This window comes from Drosophila sulfurigaster, chromosome 2R (assembly GCF_023558435.1).
Source record: "Drosophila sulfurigaster albostrigata strain 15112-1811.04 chromosome 2R, ASM2355843v2, whole genome shotgun sequence".
NCBI lineage: Eukaryota > Metazoa > Arthropoda > Insecta > Diptera > Drosophilidae > Drosophila > Drosophila sulfurigaster.
In genome coordinates this window covers 23,469,120-23,490,194 of record NC_084882.1, presented here as the reverse complement: position 1 = coordinate 23,490,194, position 21,075 = coordinate 23,469,120, and the positions used below count along the sequence as shown (strand labels likewise).

Here is a 21,075-nt window from a genome sequence, read left to right as displayed (position 1 = left end):
GGGTTGCCATTGGAATTGGAATTGGATGAGGGTTGGGAATGGGAATGGGAATAGAAAAGAGGGACTGCATCTCTTAATAGCTTGCTTTTCGGTTAGGTGGGTTCACTTTATATATCCATTCGCTATTTGTTTGGCCATCTCTCTAATCAAGCGCTGCTTAAGTGCATGTTACACACACATAACACACACACACAACATACTTACACCCACTTACAACACACTCCCATACAATAACAGAAAACGCTGTGCTCAAAAAACATATTCGTGCATAAATAATCTAGGTAATTGGCTTGGTCATTCGGTCATTTAACGCAAAGCAAACAAACAAAGGCAAAAATGCGAAATAGCGTTGAGCATTTGTGATTAATAATTAATTAATTAATTGCAATTGTGCGCAATTATCGTCTACACACAACAACACACAACGACACACACATACTCAAACATCGGGCAGTTGGTTATGTTTACACACTCTTTGTAAATAGTATTTATGCATAATTTCTGTTTAACTTTCATTTTAATTAAAAGCGCTTTTTATTTACAACATTTTTTCACTTATGATTTCTTCCCTCCCCACCAAATGAATTCGCTCTCCCCCCTCACCATTCAGACAACTTACTGCCCCACAACAAACATAGTGAAAGTGATACCTTTGAGTCTGTGAGACTGCGCGACAAAAGCAACGCATCGTATCAGGAGAACAACAATCAGGACAACTATCCCACCTATTATCCAGCTGCCTTGCTATCGCCACCGAGCAGCGCCTTTCGGTGGTCGGAGCAGCTGTCGCAGCATGCAGCGGTAGCCAAGCTGCGGACTGCGATCTCGTGCACCTCGCAGGATCTGCGAGAGATGGAATTCCTGTTGCCTCCTCAGCAGGTGCATCACTCCACGCCACACGCCACGCCTGCCACCGTCATGTCCGGGCAGCCACAGCTCTGCATCTCCCGCCACTCGCAGCCCAAGAATGCCAAGTTGCGTGACGAGCACGAGGATCATTCGCCCGAACTGCTGGAGGAGCATTCGCTGGCCGTTGATGCTGTCGATGAAAACACATCCTCGAACAATCAATATCAACTCACGGTGAATCGTCAGCCTGTGGAGCTGCGCTCCAAACTAAACTCTGCCGCTGCCCAGGTGCAACTCCGCTCCAAGATTGCCTCGGGCAATACGCCGCATCCGCGTGTCAGTAAAATGACCAAGAAGCAGCTGAAGCTTGCCCAGGCACAGCTGGATAAGCTGACCCAAAGTAATCTGCACTTACATGGTAGGCACACGACGACGCACTGCTCGCTAAAATCTCTTCAACTCTGCAACTGCAACTGCAACTCTAATCTCTTAATCTATCTTATCTAATCATTCTAATCGAATAGCATAAATCAATCTTTATCTAACCCACATTTCTTGCATTCACAGCGCTCTTTTCAGCCGTGGAGAATGGACATCTGGACAAGGCACGCACTATACTGGAGTCCACGGATGTCGATGTCAATAGGTAATAAATCAGTTAATGATTAAAGTTCTTAGTTATTTTTTTCATTTGGCCTTTAAAAATTTATTATTTTCAAATATAAGCTAAACTCGATTAGCCATTGTTAAACTTTAGGGATTGTAGTAATATCATTGATATTCTTGTGTAAAAAATCTTTTTGGTCAACTCTAAAACATTAAAGATTTAATCAAACTTGCAATAGAGATAAATATCAGAAATTCATTTTAGCATGAAGACCTCAGTTGCTCTTTCTGGCTTTTTGTGCTGACATTTAATTCGAAGTTACAAAAAAGTAGAATATATTAAAATGTCGGACAGAGATATCTTTTATATCATTACTAAAGAGTATGGGTGGTGGTAGTAATAGATATTGTGGGTACGATATAGATATCAATCTATGCAATGAAAAATTTCAAAAATTATAGCTGTATTCTGAAAATTAAATACATTTTCTTTTTACGTAATGTCCCTTCGAATATGTCTAGTTAATTTCTCCAACAGACCGATACAGAATTAGATCTTCATATGGTAGAATAATAAATCTATTTGCAATGGAGAACTTAATCAACTATTATTAAATTGTAGCAATGGATTGTAATTCTAATTTTTCCGGCAGTTTAATGTGAATAACCCTTTTCTTTTTCAAAAGCATATGCTTTCAATTTTATTAAAGTATAATAACAAAATATATTCTTGTAATGCCAATTAATTTTCGAAAAGCTTTAATACAAACTTGGCAAGTTTGCTGCCTGGTTAATTGCTGCACTTATACAACGCAAATTCTCTGTAATCCACAGCATCAATACGGATGGACTCTCGGCACTGGATGTGGCGGTACTCAGCAATAATCGCTCCATGACCAAGATGCTCTTGCAGCATGGCGCTCTCGAGGGCTCTCAGTGTAAGTGTGCGAGTAGAGTTTGATTGTCCAATGATAAGCCATTGATGATGACTTTTGTTAATCCCTCTCGATTGCTGTTGTTTTGCGCTGTGTGTAGTTTCCGTGGAAAGCATTGGCACTAAGCTCAATGGTCTGCTCAAAGATGCCGAGTCACGTATACATGATCTCAGCGGACCGGAGGGACTGTGTCCACCCCGTCTTCCAATCGCGTCCATCGATATCCAGCATCATAATTGGTGAGTGTTGTGGCTGCTTGCCCTCTTCACATCTCTAATTGAAGCACATATTCATTGGAATTATCTTTTTCGCAGGCAATACGGGTTCTTCGGTCACCGGTTGTACTGGCAACGAGGTGGATAAGCAGATTGGCATTTGGGAGCGTCGGGTGAAGGGGCTGCGTCGCATGCTCCTCGGCTGGGATCAGGCGAGGCCACCAGATGCGCCTGCTTCCGTGGTGGTCGATGTCACCGGTGACAATTCCATCAGCTTGCAAATACTAGAACCATTCGAGGGCGCCATCGGAACTAAATTCAAAGGTAAAACCACTTGCAAATCTCATTCTCATGCGTTTTCGCATTCCCATGGCCATGACCAGCGGATGTGCATATGCCTGAGGTCAACCACAGATTTGCGGTTGCCTAGGGTTGGTTTGGGGATTTGGTTTGCTTTGATTTGACGTTTCGCTTGTTAACCGCAGTTCAATGGTCAACACGCGCGGACTTCAACAATGTGGTCGGCGAGCGGGAGCTGCTCGATTGGATTAGCTTCCACGGCACCATGGGTGCGCAGTGCAACATCTCTGGCCTCACTCAGGGACGGCGTTACTTCCTCCGCGCTGCATGCGGCAATGTCAAGGGCTGGGGCAACTATCTAAACTCAGTGCCCGCCAGCGTAGCGCCCTCAAGTGAGTTGACGATTATATCAGTAGCTAGATTTTTATCTATCATCGATCTGTGTACTTTTTTTATCTATGACTATCTGTAAATGTGTAGAGATATTAATTTATTTTGTAACTCTTGACAGTCATCCCTCGTCACAATGACGTTGCGCAAAAAGCAACTTTAATATATCTAATAATAATTTATATATGTATGTTATATCTGTATCTACCTTTTTTGTCTATTAGTCTATGTTTATATGTTTTTATCTTACTTATTAATATATTATTTATTTAATCTGTAAATCTAACTAAGTAACAAATGCATCTGTGCAGTTAAGAATCATTTTATTGATTTGTATTTTTCTTTCTATATCTTTATCTACTTTAGTCATATACATATAGCATTTCACTATCTATATATATATATATTATAGAAAGAATATGTTTTTATCAGCTTCACATCAATCTATGTATATTTTAATATTAATTTTCATACTATCTTCAAATCTGTTCAGTTATCACATCTTAATTTTCATATGCCTAGAAATTTAACAAAATATATATCTAAGTGTCTGTATGGCTAGTTTATAAACTTATTTCATTATCTTTAAGCTAAAGTATATTCTATATCCAAGTTTATCTCTTAATTGTTAGTTTATACACTTATTTCATTATCTTTAATCTAAAATATATTCTATATATAAGTTTATAAGTCCGACAAGACAAGATAAAAACTTTCCATCTATTTATCTGTACTTTAATCCACACGCTATCTGTTCATATTTGCACATTATTCATGAATATCTTTATCTATATCTCTAGCCTGGCGCGATTTGGATAACCGTGAAGATCGCTTCTTTGGTCGGCAACGCATTTTGGACAACTTGTTTACCGCCGTGCGGTTGGCGCGTCCTGCAGATGTCTCCGAGCTCACACTGGATCCAGGCAGCGTGCAACGAAGGAATCCCAAAAAGAAAACCACCATCAAACAGCTATTTTCAGTGACCTCCAAGTTTCAAAAGACGCTGCGACGGTGAGAAAAACTTAACTTGCTTATGTTGCGTATACTTAATAATTTGATATACTCTCCACAGGGGCATCTACTTCGCCTGCATTGTGCACTGCGATGACAAGGTGCTGGTGACCAGCGAAGACTTTCCACCCGTCATTGAGATCGATGAATCGTATCCGAGTGCACTCCACATCGACTACTATTGGCTAATGAAGGTTGCCTGCACGTGGGAGGATGTGAAATCGCTGCGCTCGGATATGGAACGCAATCTCACCTCACCGGTGCACTTTCGCACCAAACTGCTGTCGGCCGTCTGTCAAATGCAATCCGCGCTGGGCATCACCGATCTGGGGCAGCTGTACTACAAACCACTGCGCGATGCGCAAGGAACTGTGGTGTTGACTTGTGTGCAGTCGGTGAAGAGCCAGAAGACGGTTTCCATACTTAACTCACGCTGGCTGCCGGTTAGCAAATTGCAGAAGAAACTCGGTGCACTGCACGAGGATTACAATATCAATGAGCTGTTGATCTCCAGCATTGGCGATCAGCTGTATTATCAGCAGGCAGCTCTGCAACGCCTCGAACCGGGTCTCTATTTGGGCTACCTGAAGATGCAGGCCTCAATGGATCAAATACAGATCGTGGTGCCGGTGAAGACGCCCAATGTGCTGCCCCACTGTAAGGTGCGTGAGAACAGTCACATCACAGCCGAGGAATGGCAGGCGTTGCATCGCAGTGATGGAGATCCGATGCGTTTGCGCCTGGACTTTAGTGCACCCGGCGATGGGAATGGGAACAATGCTGCGACCGAGGTGCAGAGTCTGTTTCTGATCGATCTCAGCAATGCAATGCATCGACTCTTTGCCAGCATGAACATAAAGCCAGCCGATGCGACAACGCATCGTCTCTACGACGTTGAGGTGATTGAACACAGTCGGGACATTAGTTTCCTCATCGTGTGTCCCTCGGTGGAGGCTTCATGCGCAGTGCCCGGACAGTCGGAGCTGCTGCTACAGCGCGATGATCTGGCCAGCCTGAGTATTCAGGCCTTCGAGATGATTCACCTGCGCACCTATCAGCCAGCGATTGTGCAAAAGTATGCGCGTCTCTCGTGCATTCTGGAGCTGGACACGGCGATGGCAACGCATTCGCATCGCGAGGCTTTCTCCAGCAGCGAGCTGCAGGCGGCCAAGGAGCGATTGGCCACGCTGCAGGATCTGAGCGCCAATTTGACGCTTGTGTGGAAGAGCGTACGCTGGCTCATGGATGTTGTGGCCTACGCCAGAAATAAGCATGCTCAATCCTCGCTGCCCATGCGCGACATTCTCGAGTTTGCGCATGTGCGTGGCGACGAAACAACGGGCAAACAGCTGCTCCAGTTGCCGCTGCGCGAGTCCAAGTTCAACAAGACGGGGCGTGGCAGCTGGCCGGGACCGGGAGCGAATGATGATGCCGAGCGACAGGGCAAGCCGGAGCATTCAAAGTCCGAGACGAATCTAGGACATAGCGTGCTAACGCCTGTGGCTGTGGATGCTGTCGACAAGCAGCCAACCCAACAGCAGCAGCAACAACAACAGCAGCAGCCACAACAGCAACACCAACAACAGCAGCAACAACAGTTGCTGCAAGTGAGCAGCAATGAGTATGCGGCATCCACCAGCTCTGAGGTTTCGTTGCGCAAAAAATAGCGGCGACTCTGTGAGCTCCGCCTACACAGCGCGCAGTTTCTACTCCGCCGCCGACTCCGCTTCCGATGGCAGCAGCAGCGTCTTTGCCTTGCCCCCCCTCGCGGTCCGACGACACCTTGGCCGAGGCGCTGCGACATCCGGCGTCCGCCACAGCGCAACGCAAGAGAACCAGCTCCAACATTGGTCCCATACCCACGCCACTGATCACTGTGCACAGCTCCAGCTCGGCGCCATATTTGGGAGGCTCGAGTGTCTCGCTGCGGACGGGCAGCGGCGCCTTTGCCACCGATTTGGAGCACAAACCTTTGAAGCCTGCTGCCGAGTACAAAGTGAAGGCTGCTTCGAGTGCGAATCTACGCGAAGGTGGACTCTATTTGAAGAGCTCACTCTCTGCGCTGCAGCCAGAGCTAAAGCCCGTGGGCAGTGAAGAACCGATTGCCAGCACCTCGAAGGCATCGTCGACCAAGAGTCTGGTGCATCAGAGCAGCGAAGAGGACACGGCCAGCTGTTCCAGCCTGAATGCCGAGCAGAGCTCGACGGGTGCGGGCATCATCCAAGTGTACACCGCCTACAACACGGGCTTGGCCAGCGGCACCAGCCTCAAGCTGCATGTGACCCCAAAGACAACGGCACGGGAGGTCATCAATCTGGTCGTGAAGCAGCTCAACATGGCAGCGGTGCTGAAGGGCAGCAAGGGACCCATCTACAGCGCCGATATGCTGGACAATTTCTGCCTGGTCGCAGTGATTGGAGCCCGAGAGCGTTGCCTGCGCGATGACTTTAAGCCGCTGCAGCTGCAGAGTCCCTGGAAGAAGGGGCGTCTTTATGTGCGGCAGAAGCACGAGCTACTCGCAGCCATTGAGCACTCGAATCGCAAATCGCATTTGATCTAGATGTGTAGAATATAAGTCAATCACACACACAACCACTCACACAGCCACACACACTCTTACACATGGACAGACTTGTATTGTTGTTGGATTTCTTTAGTTGCCTCTTCCCAGACAAAGTTCGACGACCAATTCCCCAAATTAGACTGAATTTCATACATTGCGTTATATGTATGCAAAATGACAACAAATTATGCATTATGAAAATGGTATTATTATATATTTTGAATAGTTTTACATCATACACACACACACACACTACACACACACACATATATGATGTACATATAGCACATAAAGAATGATGAATTGTTGTTAGTTTTTCTAGAAGATGATGATGGCTTGATTTAAGTGCAACCGATTACACCAATATATGATATATATATATAATAAAACACTACATATACATAGCTAACTAGATGTATGTATATGTGTATGTATTTTTATCGTACTATGATGTATTTTTGTAGTTTAGTAAACAAGAACAAAATGTTTTGATTGTATTTTTGTGGCATTTTTAGGCGCACGGATTTTTTATTACCATAAATATATAAATTATTGTATTACAACAATGTGTATTAACGGTCGCTACTGTTAAATATCAAGAATTGCAAGACAAGCAACCAGAATTAAGTATTATTGAACAAATGTCAATAAACAACGTTTTAAAGTGTAATAACCCTCTCTCTATCTCACTCACTCCCTCACTCTATCTCTCACTCTCTCTTGATGTGTGTATGTGTTCGTTAATGATAACTATTCCATTCGGAGTGCACAAAAAGAAAAACATACATATGTATTTTAGCTGTAAACAAATAAACTATGAACTATTAAAGTTACAAAATATTTACAAAAACAAAAATATATATCTAGATTGGCACAATTAAGTGTTGAAGATGAAAAAATGATATTATATTATAGATTAGACTATCTATCAAAGCGCCGCAAACTAGTCCAGATGTTTTTCTGTTTCGATCTTTAATATTTTTGTTGCTTGTCTTCTGCATGTCCTTCTTCCTCATTTGAAGCACCTCCATCCATATACTATGATAGAAGTATTTGTATCTATGTGAGTTTCCCATTAACTTTACCTATCTAAATGTGACAAGTTAGTTGATGTCTAGAACTAATTACACATATTATAAATAGATGTACATGTAAATTAGCTGCAGTTCTTCAAGTCTATGTCTTTACTGTACAAAAAAATGGTAGTTGAACAAAACGTTAAATGTTTCCTCTCGGTTCAATATGATAACTACACTTACAACTGTAACATCTAAATATTATATTTTATTGATTTGCGTGCGATGAAAGCAAAAACTTTGAAATTGACGGCAACCTCATCATGAGTCCATAAAATAAAAATGATAAACGTAATAATCGCATCTCTGTTCAGAGACTAAGACCAAAACAATGTTTTTTGTAAATATTTATTCATTTTGAATGGCTAAACAATTTTGATAAAGTTTTTTATTATGCGTTCAACAACAGTCAGTCAAGGATCAGCAACGAAAATAGCTAGGAATTAGCAATCCCTAAAAAAAAACAAATATGAATACATCTGCTCAGTTCAATTGATCAAATTATCAGCAGCAAAAGAACAACAACGAATGCTCCCAAAAAACAAATACAATTCGAATTTAATTTCTAGATTTAGTTAACTATTGTTATTGTCGTTTGGTAAGCATAATTAAACAATCTAAATTGTCAAACAAGTCGCCGTCCGTCCCCAAAGAGATCAATTGGTTTTCTGCAAAAAAACTGAAACCAAGAAGTTTTTATCGAAAAAAAGAGTATTATTTATGTCGGTGAGATTAGTTAATGACGCAATCTAATTGTAACTAAATTAATTAAGAGATATTAAAGGTTCGAATACGAGTATGCATATGTATATAGAAAGATTTATACATATGTGCCCAGTAATAAATTATATAATGAGACAGAGAGAGTTGATGTATGTACGATTAAGTAGTTGCTAAATATATACGAGTATGTATATTTAAACCAATAAATATATATGAATGTATGTATGTATATGCATAATACATGTTTGTAGATTAGCTAAAAATGTCTTTAGACTAAACACTGACCCAACAACTAAGTAAATGAATAAGATAGTAAAACTCTTATCAAGTGTTAAACTCATACTCTCTCGTACTAACTGCATGTTAAACAATCCTAATCGATTCTGTTTTGTGTATTTTGGTGTGTGTTAACTATGTACAACAACTAAACAACAACAGCCATAATATGTAACAACAACAACAATAACAAAAAGAAAACAAATGCAACAAATGCAATGATGATTGTATGAAATACACGGCATTATCTTAGAGACACTGGAAACGTAGGAAGAAATGTGTAAAGCAAATGATGGGAGGAGTTATGCTCGATACAAAGCATACTTATTCAATTAATTTAAATAAAGACTTAATAACTGTTATGGTGTCATTTCGAAACTGGCTTCTATTATTTATTAATATTTATCGCAACACATCAATGCACACTTAACTATAATTCCACCAGAGGATCACCCGCAATACAATGAACGGTCTGTAGTCATGCAGAACATAAATAGAATGCAATGAAATCTCAGCTGTATACTACAATTAATCACAAATATTAAGTATACGACGAGTGACACAATCTGCAATTGAATCAAATGGAATTTGTTGTTGACTTTTCAGCTGAAATCTCAAATTACCGCTCGTAATCACAATGATAAGAGCCTCTTTAGATTCGAGGCCTTTCTATCATATCACAATTTCCTGATACACACACACACACACACACAACACGCACACCCACCTAATCGCATATATCACCTGCACTCGGCCGATTTGATAGCAGCTCAAGTTCCCACATGCAAAGTAATATTTATCTGTTAACACAAATTTAAGTATATGGAAGTAAGGCAACTGGTTCCGTGTGATTTCCGTGGGAAGTTTCGCAGTTGACACTCGTCTATGCGTCATCGTTCTCTTCCCGTGACGAAATAAAACGCAAGTGATTTCCAGTCGCTTCTATAAATTGACCCCCAAACAAGACCAAACACAAACAAAACGATCGCTGCATAAACGCAATCCAACTATCGTCTGACTCATTTGCACACATTACGCAGCGGCATATTGCCATCTCGCTCGCGCGCAGGTCATTAGAAAAGCAAGTCATGACGACGTCGCAGTCTCTGGCTCAGTCGCTGCCGCTGCCTCTGCTGCAGTCGCAGTCGCTGTACACACAGCGGGGCAGTGAAAAAAATTTTCGATTTTTTTTTCGAGTCTGTTTTGGACATTTGCCTGTTGTCGTGTTTTTAGAACAAACAGACAAACACATGGATTATGGGATACTATATGTATAGAGAAAAGTGGTTTATTTGTGCATATGGATATAAATTCAATGAATTTCACCACAATTACTTACCATGTACTTACAAAGTATGTGTCTAATTAAGCCTTTGGCGATGACGACACCACTTGCCACCACTCGATTAGAAACTAAATGCCACAGCACACACACACACACGCACACACACATGCACACGATATACACACGTATATGAATACATCTCATGTGTATTAGCGGGGCAAGGTCTTTGGTTTATTGGCGTATTGCTGCCGCATGCATTCATCCAGCCCAACAACAATGGTCTTTCGCTCAGTTCAGTCACAGCGACTTTGAAAATACGCTACACTCAATCAGCAGCCATATATAACCTTAAGTGTAATAAAGCTGAAGTGCCTTCCTTTGCTGATTGCGATTCAAATATATTGTCAAATATATATTGCCAAGGCAGTTAACTTATTATTATTATTAGACTAGCCATATTATTTATATTTTTGCCGATTTTACGAGCCTCGCACTTACGCGAGGGGGTTTTGAGACTATCGGTAGCACCTCCGGTAATATATTTGAAATATTTATTTGCCTCTATACTACACACAATTAGTTGTGCGATTGTTGTTGTCATTCTATTAATTTAAAATAATGACAAGCCTCATTGTGCGCTCAACACCACGTGATTTTGAACTCAAAGCCAGACATGTTGCAGGGTCTGACTCAAAAGGGTCATAACTAATATACACAATATATGCATGTATGTATATAGTATATTTGTGTGTATGATGTTAGTTACATGATGTGTAACAACTCGTATTACGCGAGGCGGGCGCCCTTAGAAATTAAGATAACGAGTGTTACTCGACGTATACTTGATTTGAGTTGAGCACACACTCACAAAACCGGTTGCATACTTTTATTTATTTACATACGTATTAATCACGCAAATATGCGCACACATGTAATATGCGTACTTTTGTGACCCTAAACCAAACCGAACGATATCCCAATAAACAATAAACAAAAGCTGTGTTCGTTTTAGAAAAATTGTTTATATTCAATAAAAAAAAAACAATAGCAGAAAACTTTTCACAATCGAATTCAATTGAAGAAGAGAAGCGAATGCCATTTCGCTTACAGTTTCGCTTGGGTTTTTTCTTTCATTTTTTTCGTGGTTTTGTATAACAAACAATAAGTACATAAGTATTACATAGACGCATACAAGCAACGTACATGAGATGTACATAGAAAATACATACATACATTTGCGTACGTTGTGCATACAATATCTCTTGCTCTACATATATATGTATAATATATATACCATATATACTATAAAATTCACCTTTGAACTATGCCAATACAAACAAACAAATACAAGTCTGCTCTCCTCATCATCCTCATCCGCTTCCAGTTCAATTATTGGCCTGACTTGGCTTCGAGGCACCAACAATGTAACCCTTGGCAGTGAGAACGCCACGACAACGAACATGAACCTGATAACGAAGTGACCAATCGATTGTGTAGCCGGGCGCCAGGCCATCGAACTGTTCCTCGGGCAGCAGCAGCTCGGGATCACTGTGGGTATTGAGCACCAGCTCGTGCTCCTTGCAGAACTCCTGAAGATCCGCTGGCACCACACAGCAGGCCGCCAGATTCACCTGGGCAATGCTTGGAGGCACCTCGGCTTGCGAATGCAACTCCTGCAGCGCCTTGGCATCCAGATCCGCGATACCCAACTGCTTGATCTTCTGTTGTTGTGCATACTGCTCCAGTTGCTTATAGAGCACCTTCAGTTCGGCGATGCCCTTCTCTCCATTGCGTTGACTCCAGCCCTCGCTTGGTGTGGTGCTGGCATTTCCCTCAGAGCAGGGCGATTTGACTTGTGTTGTGGTCGCTTGCGTTGCGTTGACAACATTGGGATGGTAAGCGAGCACCACGTTGTCCACATGCGTCACATTAAGTATGTTGAGTAGCGCATCGACGGCCTCCTGAACGCATTCTGTCGACTGCCTGTTGAGGAATATCTTTGCACCAATGCTTATCTCATTGCGGCCGTTCTCCGTCAGTTTGTTGTTCAGCTCTTGGGTGGCGCAGAGCACGCGGCCATGCAACTTGTCGATTTCGACCACCACGCGCTCGGCATTGGGATCGCTGTGCAGTGTGATTTTGAGGCCATCGTAGAGCTCCTCGTTGGATTTGCGTTGGCCCAGTTCGTTGTTGATGATGTTGCCAGTGCTGATTACCACGTTCTGGTAGTTTTTCGTTACTGTTGGTATCATGTTGTAGTAATTGGTAGTGTTGTTTCTTCTCTTTTTTTAATGCAATTCCCGTTTGTAGATAAGCGACACACACAATCTCAGGTGGGCGACAATAGCACTCGTCTCGTCGGTCTGTGTTTCTGTTTTGTTCCGACAACCGTGCACAACGGCACTTAAATAAGAAATAAGTGCAACGGCAGCAAAGTGACCGCAGTCCTCATTTGTAAATGCACTATTTGTGGTAGCTAATTATACTAAATATACCGTAATGAAACAACTGACATGGTTACACTTTTAATGTGTTATGGAATATTTTTATTGAAAAATTGAAAACTTTGACCTCAGTTTCTTACTTTTGTAATTTTTAATGGTATTAAATGTATTATCTTTTATTGACTGACTGACTGACTGCATCAGCGAAATATCGTTTTTATGTACAAGTTCACAATAGAATGACATAAATGTTATCGATAAGTTGCTGTATATTTGCTACGTACTATCGAGTACATTGAGTTAGTAATCTGTGTCTCGCGCCTTGTCTTCCAATAGTTCGTTACTTAAAATTTGATTGCCATTATTGAAAAAATGTGCTTAACAAATGTACGCGACTGGTTGGTACTGCTGACTATGGAGATCTATTTGGATAGATTTATAGAGAGCGGCTATAATTCCATTGGAATGTGCAAACAAATAATATACAGTGATTTGATCATGCTGGGTATTGAAAACTTGGCCCATCGACAACTGCTCTTAGAAGGCGTACAACTGCTGCAAAACTCCAAAGAATTTCCAATTTGCACAGAGCCATGCAATCAACATATCAACACACCAGATCCACTAACCATAGACATTGACTGTCATTTGGAGGAGTCGATGGAAACAATGATCAAGGAACACTACGCTGCCCTGCTGTCGCCACCCGTTGTCCCCAAGCAGAAAATAAAACGAGCTAAAGAGACCAAAGGAAACTATGCTTCTCCGCTGACACCACCTGTTCTTGTCATGAAGGAAATGTGCCTCGATGATAACGATAACTTCACGTTCGAAGAGGCAATTTGTATGAACATAGAATTCGACTTTGATTTGCTTTCTGCGGCGCAGAGACCCGGTGGTTTGAAAACCGACAAATAAATTAAATTACGTTAACAATAAAACATATTTTGTATTCACTTCAATCTCAACAGGGATTTGTTCAACTAATGGCTAAATAATAATAATGTCTTTCGAGGGCTTCTCTCATCGCATCTATTTGAATGTGATCAAGGGACTCAGCAGAGCATTCAGCAAATACTTGATGCCACGCATCAGATCCTGCATCCTTGCATCTACTGGTGACGAATGCACTGCTTTCTGAATGCTCGCCGAGCTCAATGCGGCATTGTGGCAATCCAGACACTCGATGGTCTTCAGCTCCACCTGAGGAGGAGCACTAGACCCCAGCACATAATGCTCCCGCACATTGTTGGGCAGAAGACGCGAATTGTGCAAAGTGCCATAGAACATGACGCGATCGCCGCGTTGCAACAGCTGTGTGAAGTTGCCAAAATCATGATGGGCACGAAGCACAACTCCGGTGGTCGTGGAGCGTCCCAAGATGCTGCCAGTGGCCGCCACCTGCACCAGCAGTTCGTATTCATAGCGATTCCAGCGCTGCAGCGTGCAGTGTCCCGTCTGGGCACTCAGATCCTTGATGACACGTTGCCATTCCACGCACTGATCATCCTGCTTGGGATCGCACTGAAAATGCTTGGCAATGTTCTCGCCGTGCACGCAGCGCAACAGTTTGCCTAGCCAATTGGGCAGATAGTTGGCCACTACATCCTCCAGTACATTGGCCACTCGAGCAATCTGCACCTGCGACACTTTGCCTTCCCAGGCCACAAACATGCCATTCAAATGCGAGCAACGCAACTGTGCCTTGATCTTGTTGGGCTGCTCCTGCACAGGCTGGGCACACAGCTCGTAGAAGCGCTCCCATTGCAGGGCAACTGGCACGGAGTGGCGACCAGCACTCGAGGTGGACAAGACGGTGGGTACGGCGTTGTAACGTGGAGTATCCTTGAAGCTGGACGTCATGTAGGGAAAGACCAGCATACAGGCGGTGGTGAGGCCAACAAGAAGCTGCAAATTGGATTATTATCGAGTGATTTCTTGGAGAGAAGACAGAAACTCACCTGCAACATTGTTATGTACTTTTGTGTGGCACGATTCAGAGCCAACACACAGGAGAGCAGCACCACCAAGGAGCAGGCAATGGCAGTTGATCCCCATCGCAGATGTTCGCTGGCCAAGTCCAAGCTATCGATGGCCACAAAGACGGGCACTAGCAGCGCCACAATGCCAAACAGCGGCAGGAAGAGCACAACGCCAGCCAGTCCCAAAGCAGCGCGCATTGCACCAAACATTGTGGCACTCTGTGAGGTGACAATGCAGACCTGGAGCCAGCTCAGCGTGACGCAGTGTGGTATCAAATAGGTGTAGACGCCATGCCAGCTGGAGCGCTTGGCCAGCAGGACGAGGAGGAGCGGTATCAACAGATAGAGAGCGGTGCGACAATTCAGACAGAACTCGATGCCATTCCCAATGACAAACGAGGAGAACGTGGGCACTCGGAGGTCCAAGAAACGCCAGTGTGTGGAGACGACTTCATCCATTTCATAGGGATACTTGGCCAGCACATTGACGGCAAATGAGACAATGACCAGCCAATCGGGCAGCACTGGAGATGCGGCAAACATAAAGACGCCCAGCGTGATGAAGGTAAAAGCACCCGAGATGATGGTCAGCTCCGAGTGAGGCAGCCAGGCGTCGGTCACCAGCGGGTAGACAATCAGATTGCAGATGAAAGCGCCGAAATAATACAGATATGGCTTCATGTTGTTGCGCAAGAAACGCTGCTCCGAGATCTCTGCCTCAATGTTGTGATCCCCGTAGCTGAGAAACAGTCCCGACCAGATGCGAAAGTCCACAAACTGCTGCTTGGTCTTCAGCATGCGACAAGTGGACCACAGCATCACGCCCAGACTTAAATAGTAGCTGATCAGCGGTAGCAATTGTCGCTCCGTGTCCGCCAGCGTGCTCCACCAGGCAATCAGCACCAAGAGGCTGCAACGCACACTCAGCGGCAGCATGGCGGGCAGTGCTATGATGAGGTTGATGAGGCGATGATAAAGCAGCGTAAAGAAGACGAGCGGATGGAAGATCATGCGATAGAAGCAGGGCACATGATCCAAGCTCTGTGGATGCGGCACCGATAGCGTCAGCGTTTCATTTACACTGGGCATGCGACCAGCGCTGTAGTTGGCGGCCGCTGAGACCAGCTGTGCCTCGGTGATGAAGCGGCGTCGCTTCACATTCGTGTCCCGTCCAATGGTGGCTGCATCTTCCAGCGGTTCACGTTCCCAATCGCTGACGTCATCCTCGGTGTTGGAAGAAGAGGCATCGTCGTTGGCAGCGCCACGGCGGCGTCGTTTGCGTTGCAAGTTGTAAATTCGACGCATTTTGCGCTCCAACTGCTTGGGTGTGATGTGTTCGTTGCCATTCGAGAGGCAGGCAAAGAGTTCTCGGGCTGCTTTGCGTGCGGCCCGTTCGCCTGGTGTCATGGCCAGACAGCGACGCACTTCATCCGCATTGTCGGCTGTAATGCCGCTGCCGTCGTTGTAGCATTTCCGGAGCAATTGCACGGCTTCCTCGTGTCCTTGCTGCGCTGCGCTGACAAGCCAATGAATCGCCTTTTGACTCTCGTTGGCAACGTTGGGTTCTGTGGACGATGGTACTTATAGACTGACAGGAGTTGTTAAAGATAGCACTTACCAATGGCATTCTCTAGCAGCTTTTTTGCCCAAGTCGTACTGCACCTGAGGACATCCTTCCTCTGCAATATGTTCTTTCAGTTTGTTGAGCGACGCACGATCTATTGGCAATAAAAAGATGTTTATTTCTTAGTGCTGTGAGCATGTTTGTGGCCTGCTGCGATTACTGTTACCTTCGAGATTCCAACGCCTCCTTTTGCTGACACCTGTGGGCGCATTTTGGGTCCAGGTGGCCATTTGTCAGCAACGAATTGCTGTTTTGTTTACAAATTGCAAAGTGCTAATGCTAAACTTGCCGCCAGTGTGACCGTAGTGTGTTGAATGAAAAAGCTACATATCGAATTAACGATTTTAACTATCGCACATAATAAGTAGGCATGCGATAATTATCAACAAATGAAATGCCGAAAATCGATAGCATTTAATTCGATAAATTCTTGTTGCCGGCGCCGCAGTTTGTTCAGAGTGCATGTGTTTATTGTTTGTAGGTGAAAAGTTAGTTTGTTGCTTATTAAAAATATATATAGAATGGAGCGCAGTATGCAGAAGCAACTTTATCGAGTTGCCCAGGATGGCTCACCGAGCATGCGACGATCGCTGCCCTTGGCGCCGTCAGAAGTCGGGCGCAAATCATTTTTTTGGCGGCAATGCGAATCATTCCCCGATCCCAGGCAGCTTAAAAAAGACAGCACTCAACAATAGGTGAGAGCACAAACTAGGGACTCTAATATTGGAAATATATAATTTCCCCATTTGCAGTCGGCTCAGCCTTTCCGCTAGATCCACAACACAGTCGATACCCGGCATACGCTCGGATTACAATGTCGTCGAAAGTTATGGTCATGCGCTGCCCGTGGTTGTAAATGAGGCTTTAACTTTTGCCGGGCAAGCTTCAAACTTGGTGTCAGCTAAGATAACGCAAAGTGGATGGGCCTGGGTAACTAATTCAGCATATGTAACACAGATTTTATACTAAGAAGTAAATCTTGAATTTCCAGGTGGTGCAAGGACGTCGTTTGCTAATATGGCAATATAAGGATTCACCTAGCGCCGCCAAAACTGCATCGCCGCCACGCATGGGCAAGACACCACGACGAGGAGCGGCATCGGCGCAGTGTCGTGAACTAACATTGCCACACAGCGACATTGGCCACAAGAGTGAATTGGTCAGCGTCTTTCAAGTTGAGGGACAGCAGATGGCCTCATGCATTGCCGTCTCCGCCACTGGCGAGGTGCGCTACTGGGCATCTATAGCGCACGACAATAATTCGGTGGATTTGTCCATACTAGCGGGGCAGGAGTTTGTGCAGCTGCTCAATCTGCCCACGCAGCAAGGCTATTTGGCTATTACGTCCACTTGCACCTTGGTATTCCTGCGCGTTGGACTCACAAATGGTCGGCATTCGTTGCATCACAAAACAATCAAACCAGCTACTAGTTTTCTCGGTGGTTTTGGCAAGAGATTTGCCTCCATGCTTATAGGCATGAATAGCGGCAATGACAGAGATCAGGTAAGCATTAGAAAGCAACTGTATTACTTATCTATTAACTGTATCCTTTAGTTCCTAGTTGGAATGTGTTGTGAGGGCAATACAGATGACGGTGAAACTGTTGTTGCTGTACTCTCGGATCGTGCGATTCAACGCTGGCGCATTTCCAACAAGGGCAACACAGAGAAACTAATCTACGAGGATGTGGAGCTGTTGCGCAAAATGCGTGAAATGATCTTGCTTAAGTTCTGGAATATTCGAACACCCAACGATGCTGAGGTGGACTTGCACTTTCTTGACTTTCATGTGGTCAGAGGATATGCCTATATTCTTGTTGGTGCCGTAAACCAGTCGCACACACCACAGATGTATTACTCCATAGGTAAATCATAGACAATACTTTAATATCCAGCAGGATACTTAATTCAATTTATTGCTTTAACAGTTGTGGCCACCGCTCAAGAGGAGAGCATGCAATTAGAGTGTTTTACGCCGCTGAAACTCAACAAGTTTTTCAACAGCAAAACGGTACAGGAGTGTCTCAGTGTGCGCATCATTGTCGGCAACTCACAGATGTATCTGTACACGCCCAAGATTGTTTATCCACTGCTCTTAGCGAACTCGGCACCCACAGCTGAAATGGAGGCAGAAAAAGTCGAGTTTCATTTGCACGACGATCGCATTCTTAGCGCTGCCTTCTGCAATCATTTGCCGCTCTTCTTTAGCCGAACACATGGTCTGGTTTCGATTACACCCGGTGATTTTGACAGCACCGATTTGATGAACATGAGCAGCTGTAATTCACCGGATCTGTTTGCGCCCCTTTCATTCAATGCCAGCTTTAGTGCACCCGATCAGAGCGTAATGGCCGACAGTTCCAACAATTTGCCTATGTATCAGCTGGATCCAGATGATGTCTATTCCGAGCTCAACAATGAGGTTGGCCAATTAAAGGCTGCTTTCCTGTACCGGCTGAAACGCAATAATAACATGGTTAACACAATTATTGCTGATCTTATGGAAAGTATTGCAGAGCCCGATCCAAATGGCGGACCTTTGGATGCATATAAGCTGGATAGGTGCGTTTTACTTTGTATTTATTTAAATGCAAATCTATGCTAATAATAATCTGTATTATATTAGAGTTGTCATAACAATTGCGGAGGACTTGGCTGAGGATTTGCCTATTGCTGATCCACGCTGGCAATCGGCCATTGAGCAGTACGATGGCAATCGACATGCGCTAGGCAGCTCTCGCTCCATGCAGATCATAAATCAGTTACGTGACAAGAGCATTGCCTTCCAGCACTTTATAGACTTTCTGCACTTTAGTGGTCTGTGGGAGAAGGTGTGTTAAAACCCCGTTCAATCATAGATTTGCATTATAGATTTTTGTTTACTTACAGCTCAATGCTATTCCTTGTGGCAGCAATGTACTCAAGCCAACCAGCTTTATACTCGCAGACATTGGCGAAAAGATTATTGCAGCTGCAGCTTTGCGTACGATCCAAAGTAAAATGCCCAAGATAATCGAGGAGGCCATTGAACTAAGTGTTGCCGAATGGGATGAGAAGCCCAATGGCAGCCTCACCGCACAGGATATATTCTACGTTAAGCTGTGCAAGTTCCAATGCGTATTTGAATCGCTAGCAGACATGGCCGATGAACGTATTGCAGCTCAAAATCGCACAACAGTTTCGGTGGCGCAATACATTTCGGATATCAATGTGATTGTGCTGAATACGTTGAGTCAGGTGTTTAGATATCGTGAACAGAATGCCAACAGTTTCAAGTTGAACTCCAGCACATACGAGAATCAACCGTGGACAGCGACGCCTGGAAATGCAGGCGTTCACGATTCACTTTCTCGTCTCATTGATCTTAGCATTCGCTATGGCGCGCAGTGTGTCAACGAATCGGAGCTGAAACATCAGCTATATCAGCAAATATTGGAGTTGATGGACATGGTGTTGGAGGGGCGCAAGAACTATTTGGAGAGCGTGCGAGATACGGAAAAGTATCAGGTGCTGCAGCAACAATTCGAGGCGCAGCGAAGCGATCTAATCTCTGTGCTAAGTAAGTGATAACAATAAATCAAAATAAATGTATTTATTAACTGATTGCTTTATAGTCAAGGACCAACAGTACGAGTGCGCTGCAAAGCTTGCTGAAAAGTATTTGGACTTCCAGAGTCTTGTGCTCATCTGCGATGAGACACAGGACAAGGATCGCTTGGATGAGTACACACGCAAATATGAAGACTTTGACTTTTCACAGTTCGCAATCAATTGGCACTTGCGACAGAACCGGCATGGCGATGTGTTCGAGCGTTTCAAGGGCAACCAGCCAGCGTTGTCGCAATTCATGCGCGATCATCCGTCACTGGGCTGGATACAGCTTGTGTTTAACGGCGACTTTGAGCGTGCGTCCAAGGTGCTAGTTGACCTGGCCCAAAGCGAAACGGAATTTGTGGCTCGCAAAAAGTCTATGCTGTCGCTGTCCAAGCTAGCCGCCTTTGCAGAATCTTCCGATTTGACAGCGCAAGTAGATAAGATCAACACCGAGCTCTCGATCATTGAGTATCAATCGCATCTGGGACACGATGTTTTGCAAAACTTTGGCTTCGATTCAACCGATCAGAAGGTGCTCAAGCCAGATGAGATTATTAATGTGCGTATGACTCTTAACATTTCTATTATTAGTTCAGTAATATCCATTCATTTAAATTTCAGCTATACATTGCGGAGGAAAATGATGCAGCCACCGAAGTAGAGTTCCGCAAGGCACTAGAGTTGCTCACTTATGTGGATCAACCCTACGATATGAGACATAAAATATGGTGTGCGGCCATACGGCGCGATAACTGGACCGATTATGATACGAACAATGCCATCGAATATATACAAAAGCTGTTATTCTTCAGAATCATTGAACTGTCGCAGATGATGGGGCAAGAGTCGGACACCTTTCTGCCACCCATGGAAGACTTTTTGGACAGCATCGAGTTGGGCGAATTGCCACAGCACAAATCATTTCAATATCTGCTCAAGTTAACCTACGAATATGTGGGCGATTTGTTTAAGCAAGCGAAAGATATGGAACTGTAATCATCTTCGTCATTTTGCCAATTAATAAAACTTAACTTTAAGAACGAAACAACAATAATAACAACAACGACGACTTATTCTGTGTGCGAGGTTGGACAGTTGTCAGCTTTGTTGCTGTGCAGCTCAAACGCTGGTATTATAAAATATTATAAGCTAAGTTGCTTTGTCAGCTTGTCGCGCTTTTGCCGGCGAAAGTATCTCAAGTG

General features: G+C 44.0%; 5 protein-coding genes across 5 annotated transcripts in view; 3 read left to right on the top strand and 2 right to left on the bottom strand.

Annotated features, from left to right (window-relative positions):
- The window catches only part of LOC133837486 (uncharacterized), a 37,582-nt gene extending 28,260 nt beyond the window's left edge, over positions 1-9,322 (top strand). The window contains 10 exon segments of the mRNA XM_062268263.1: positions 1,417-1,495; positions 2,290-2,393; positions 2,491-2,585; positions 2,587-2,629; positions 2,705-2,929; positions 3,091-3,297; positions 4,096-4,306; positions 4,368-5,964; positions 5,966-6,064; positions 6,066-9,322. Coding sequence (XP_062124247.1) covers positions 1,417-1,495; positions 2,290-2,393; positions 2,491-2,585; positions 2,587-2,629; positions 2,705-2,929; positions 3,091-3,297; positions 4,096-4,306; positions 4,368-5,964; positions 5,966-6,064; positions 6,066-6,866 — 3,461 coding nt within the window. The 3' untranslated portion in view covers positions 6,867-9,322.
- A 1,909-nt stretch (positions 9,323-11,231) lies between these two features.
- On the bottom strand, positions 11,232-12,638 carry LOC133837342 (glutamate--cysteine ligase regulatory subunit). Its single transcript, XM_062268063.1, has one exon. It carries the CDS (start codon positions 12,479-12,481, stop codon positions 11,615-11,617), a length of 867 nt encoding a protein of 288 aa, XP_062124047.1. The 5' UTR covers positions 12,482-12,638; the 3' UTR covers positions 11,232-11,614.
- A 404-nt stretch (positions 12,639-13,042) lies between these two features.
- LOC133838156 (uncharacterized) lies at positions 13,043-13,591 on the top strand. Its single transcript, XM_062269153.1, has one exon. The coding sequence runs from the start codon at positions 13,046-13,048 to the stop codon at positions 13,589-13,591; it is 546 nt and encodes a 181-aa protein (XP_062125137.1). The 5' UTR covers positions 13,043-13,045.
- Positions 13,592-13,597: 6 nt separating this feature from the next.
- Positions 13,598-16,585, bottom strand: LOC133838153 (wolframin). Its single transcript, XM_062269149.1, is given in 5 exon segments — positions 13,598-14,581; positions 14,635-16,220; positions 16,274-16,301; positions 16,303-16,373; positions 16,446-16,585. Coding segments are annotated over 5 exon segments (2,625 nt in total). The 5' UTR covers positions 16,510-16,585; the 3' UTR covers positions 13,598-13,705.
- Positions 16,586-16,693: 108 nt separating this feature from the next.
- Positions 16,694-20,936, top strand: LOC133838149 (nuclear pore complex protein Nup133). Its single transcript, XM_062269134.1, is given in 10 exon segments — positions 16,694-16,905; positions 16,907-16,974; positions 17,032-17,209; positions 17,271-17,783; positions 17,835-18,144; positions 18,208-18,841; positions 18,906-19,110; positions 19,169-19,838; positions 19,894-20,432; positions 20,495-20,936. Coding segments are annotated over 10 exon segments (3,597 nt in total). The 5' UTR covers positions 16,694-16,800; the 3' UTR covers positions 20,870-20,936.
- The last annotated feature ends 139 nt before the right edge of the window (positions 20,937-21,075 follow it).

Excerpts from the sequence above, each read along its gene's own strand:
- LOC133837342 (XM_062268063.1), bottom strand. The coding sequence starts at position 12,481 with ATGATACCAACAGTAACGAAAAACTACCAGAACGTGGTAATCAGCACT.
- LOC133838156 (XM_062269153.1), top strand. The coding sequence starts at position 13,046 with ATGTGCTTAACAAATGTACGCGACTGGTTGGTACTGCTGACTATGGAG.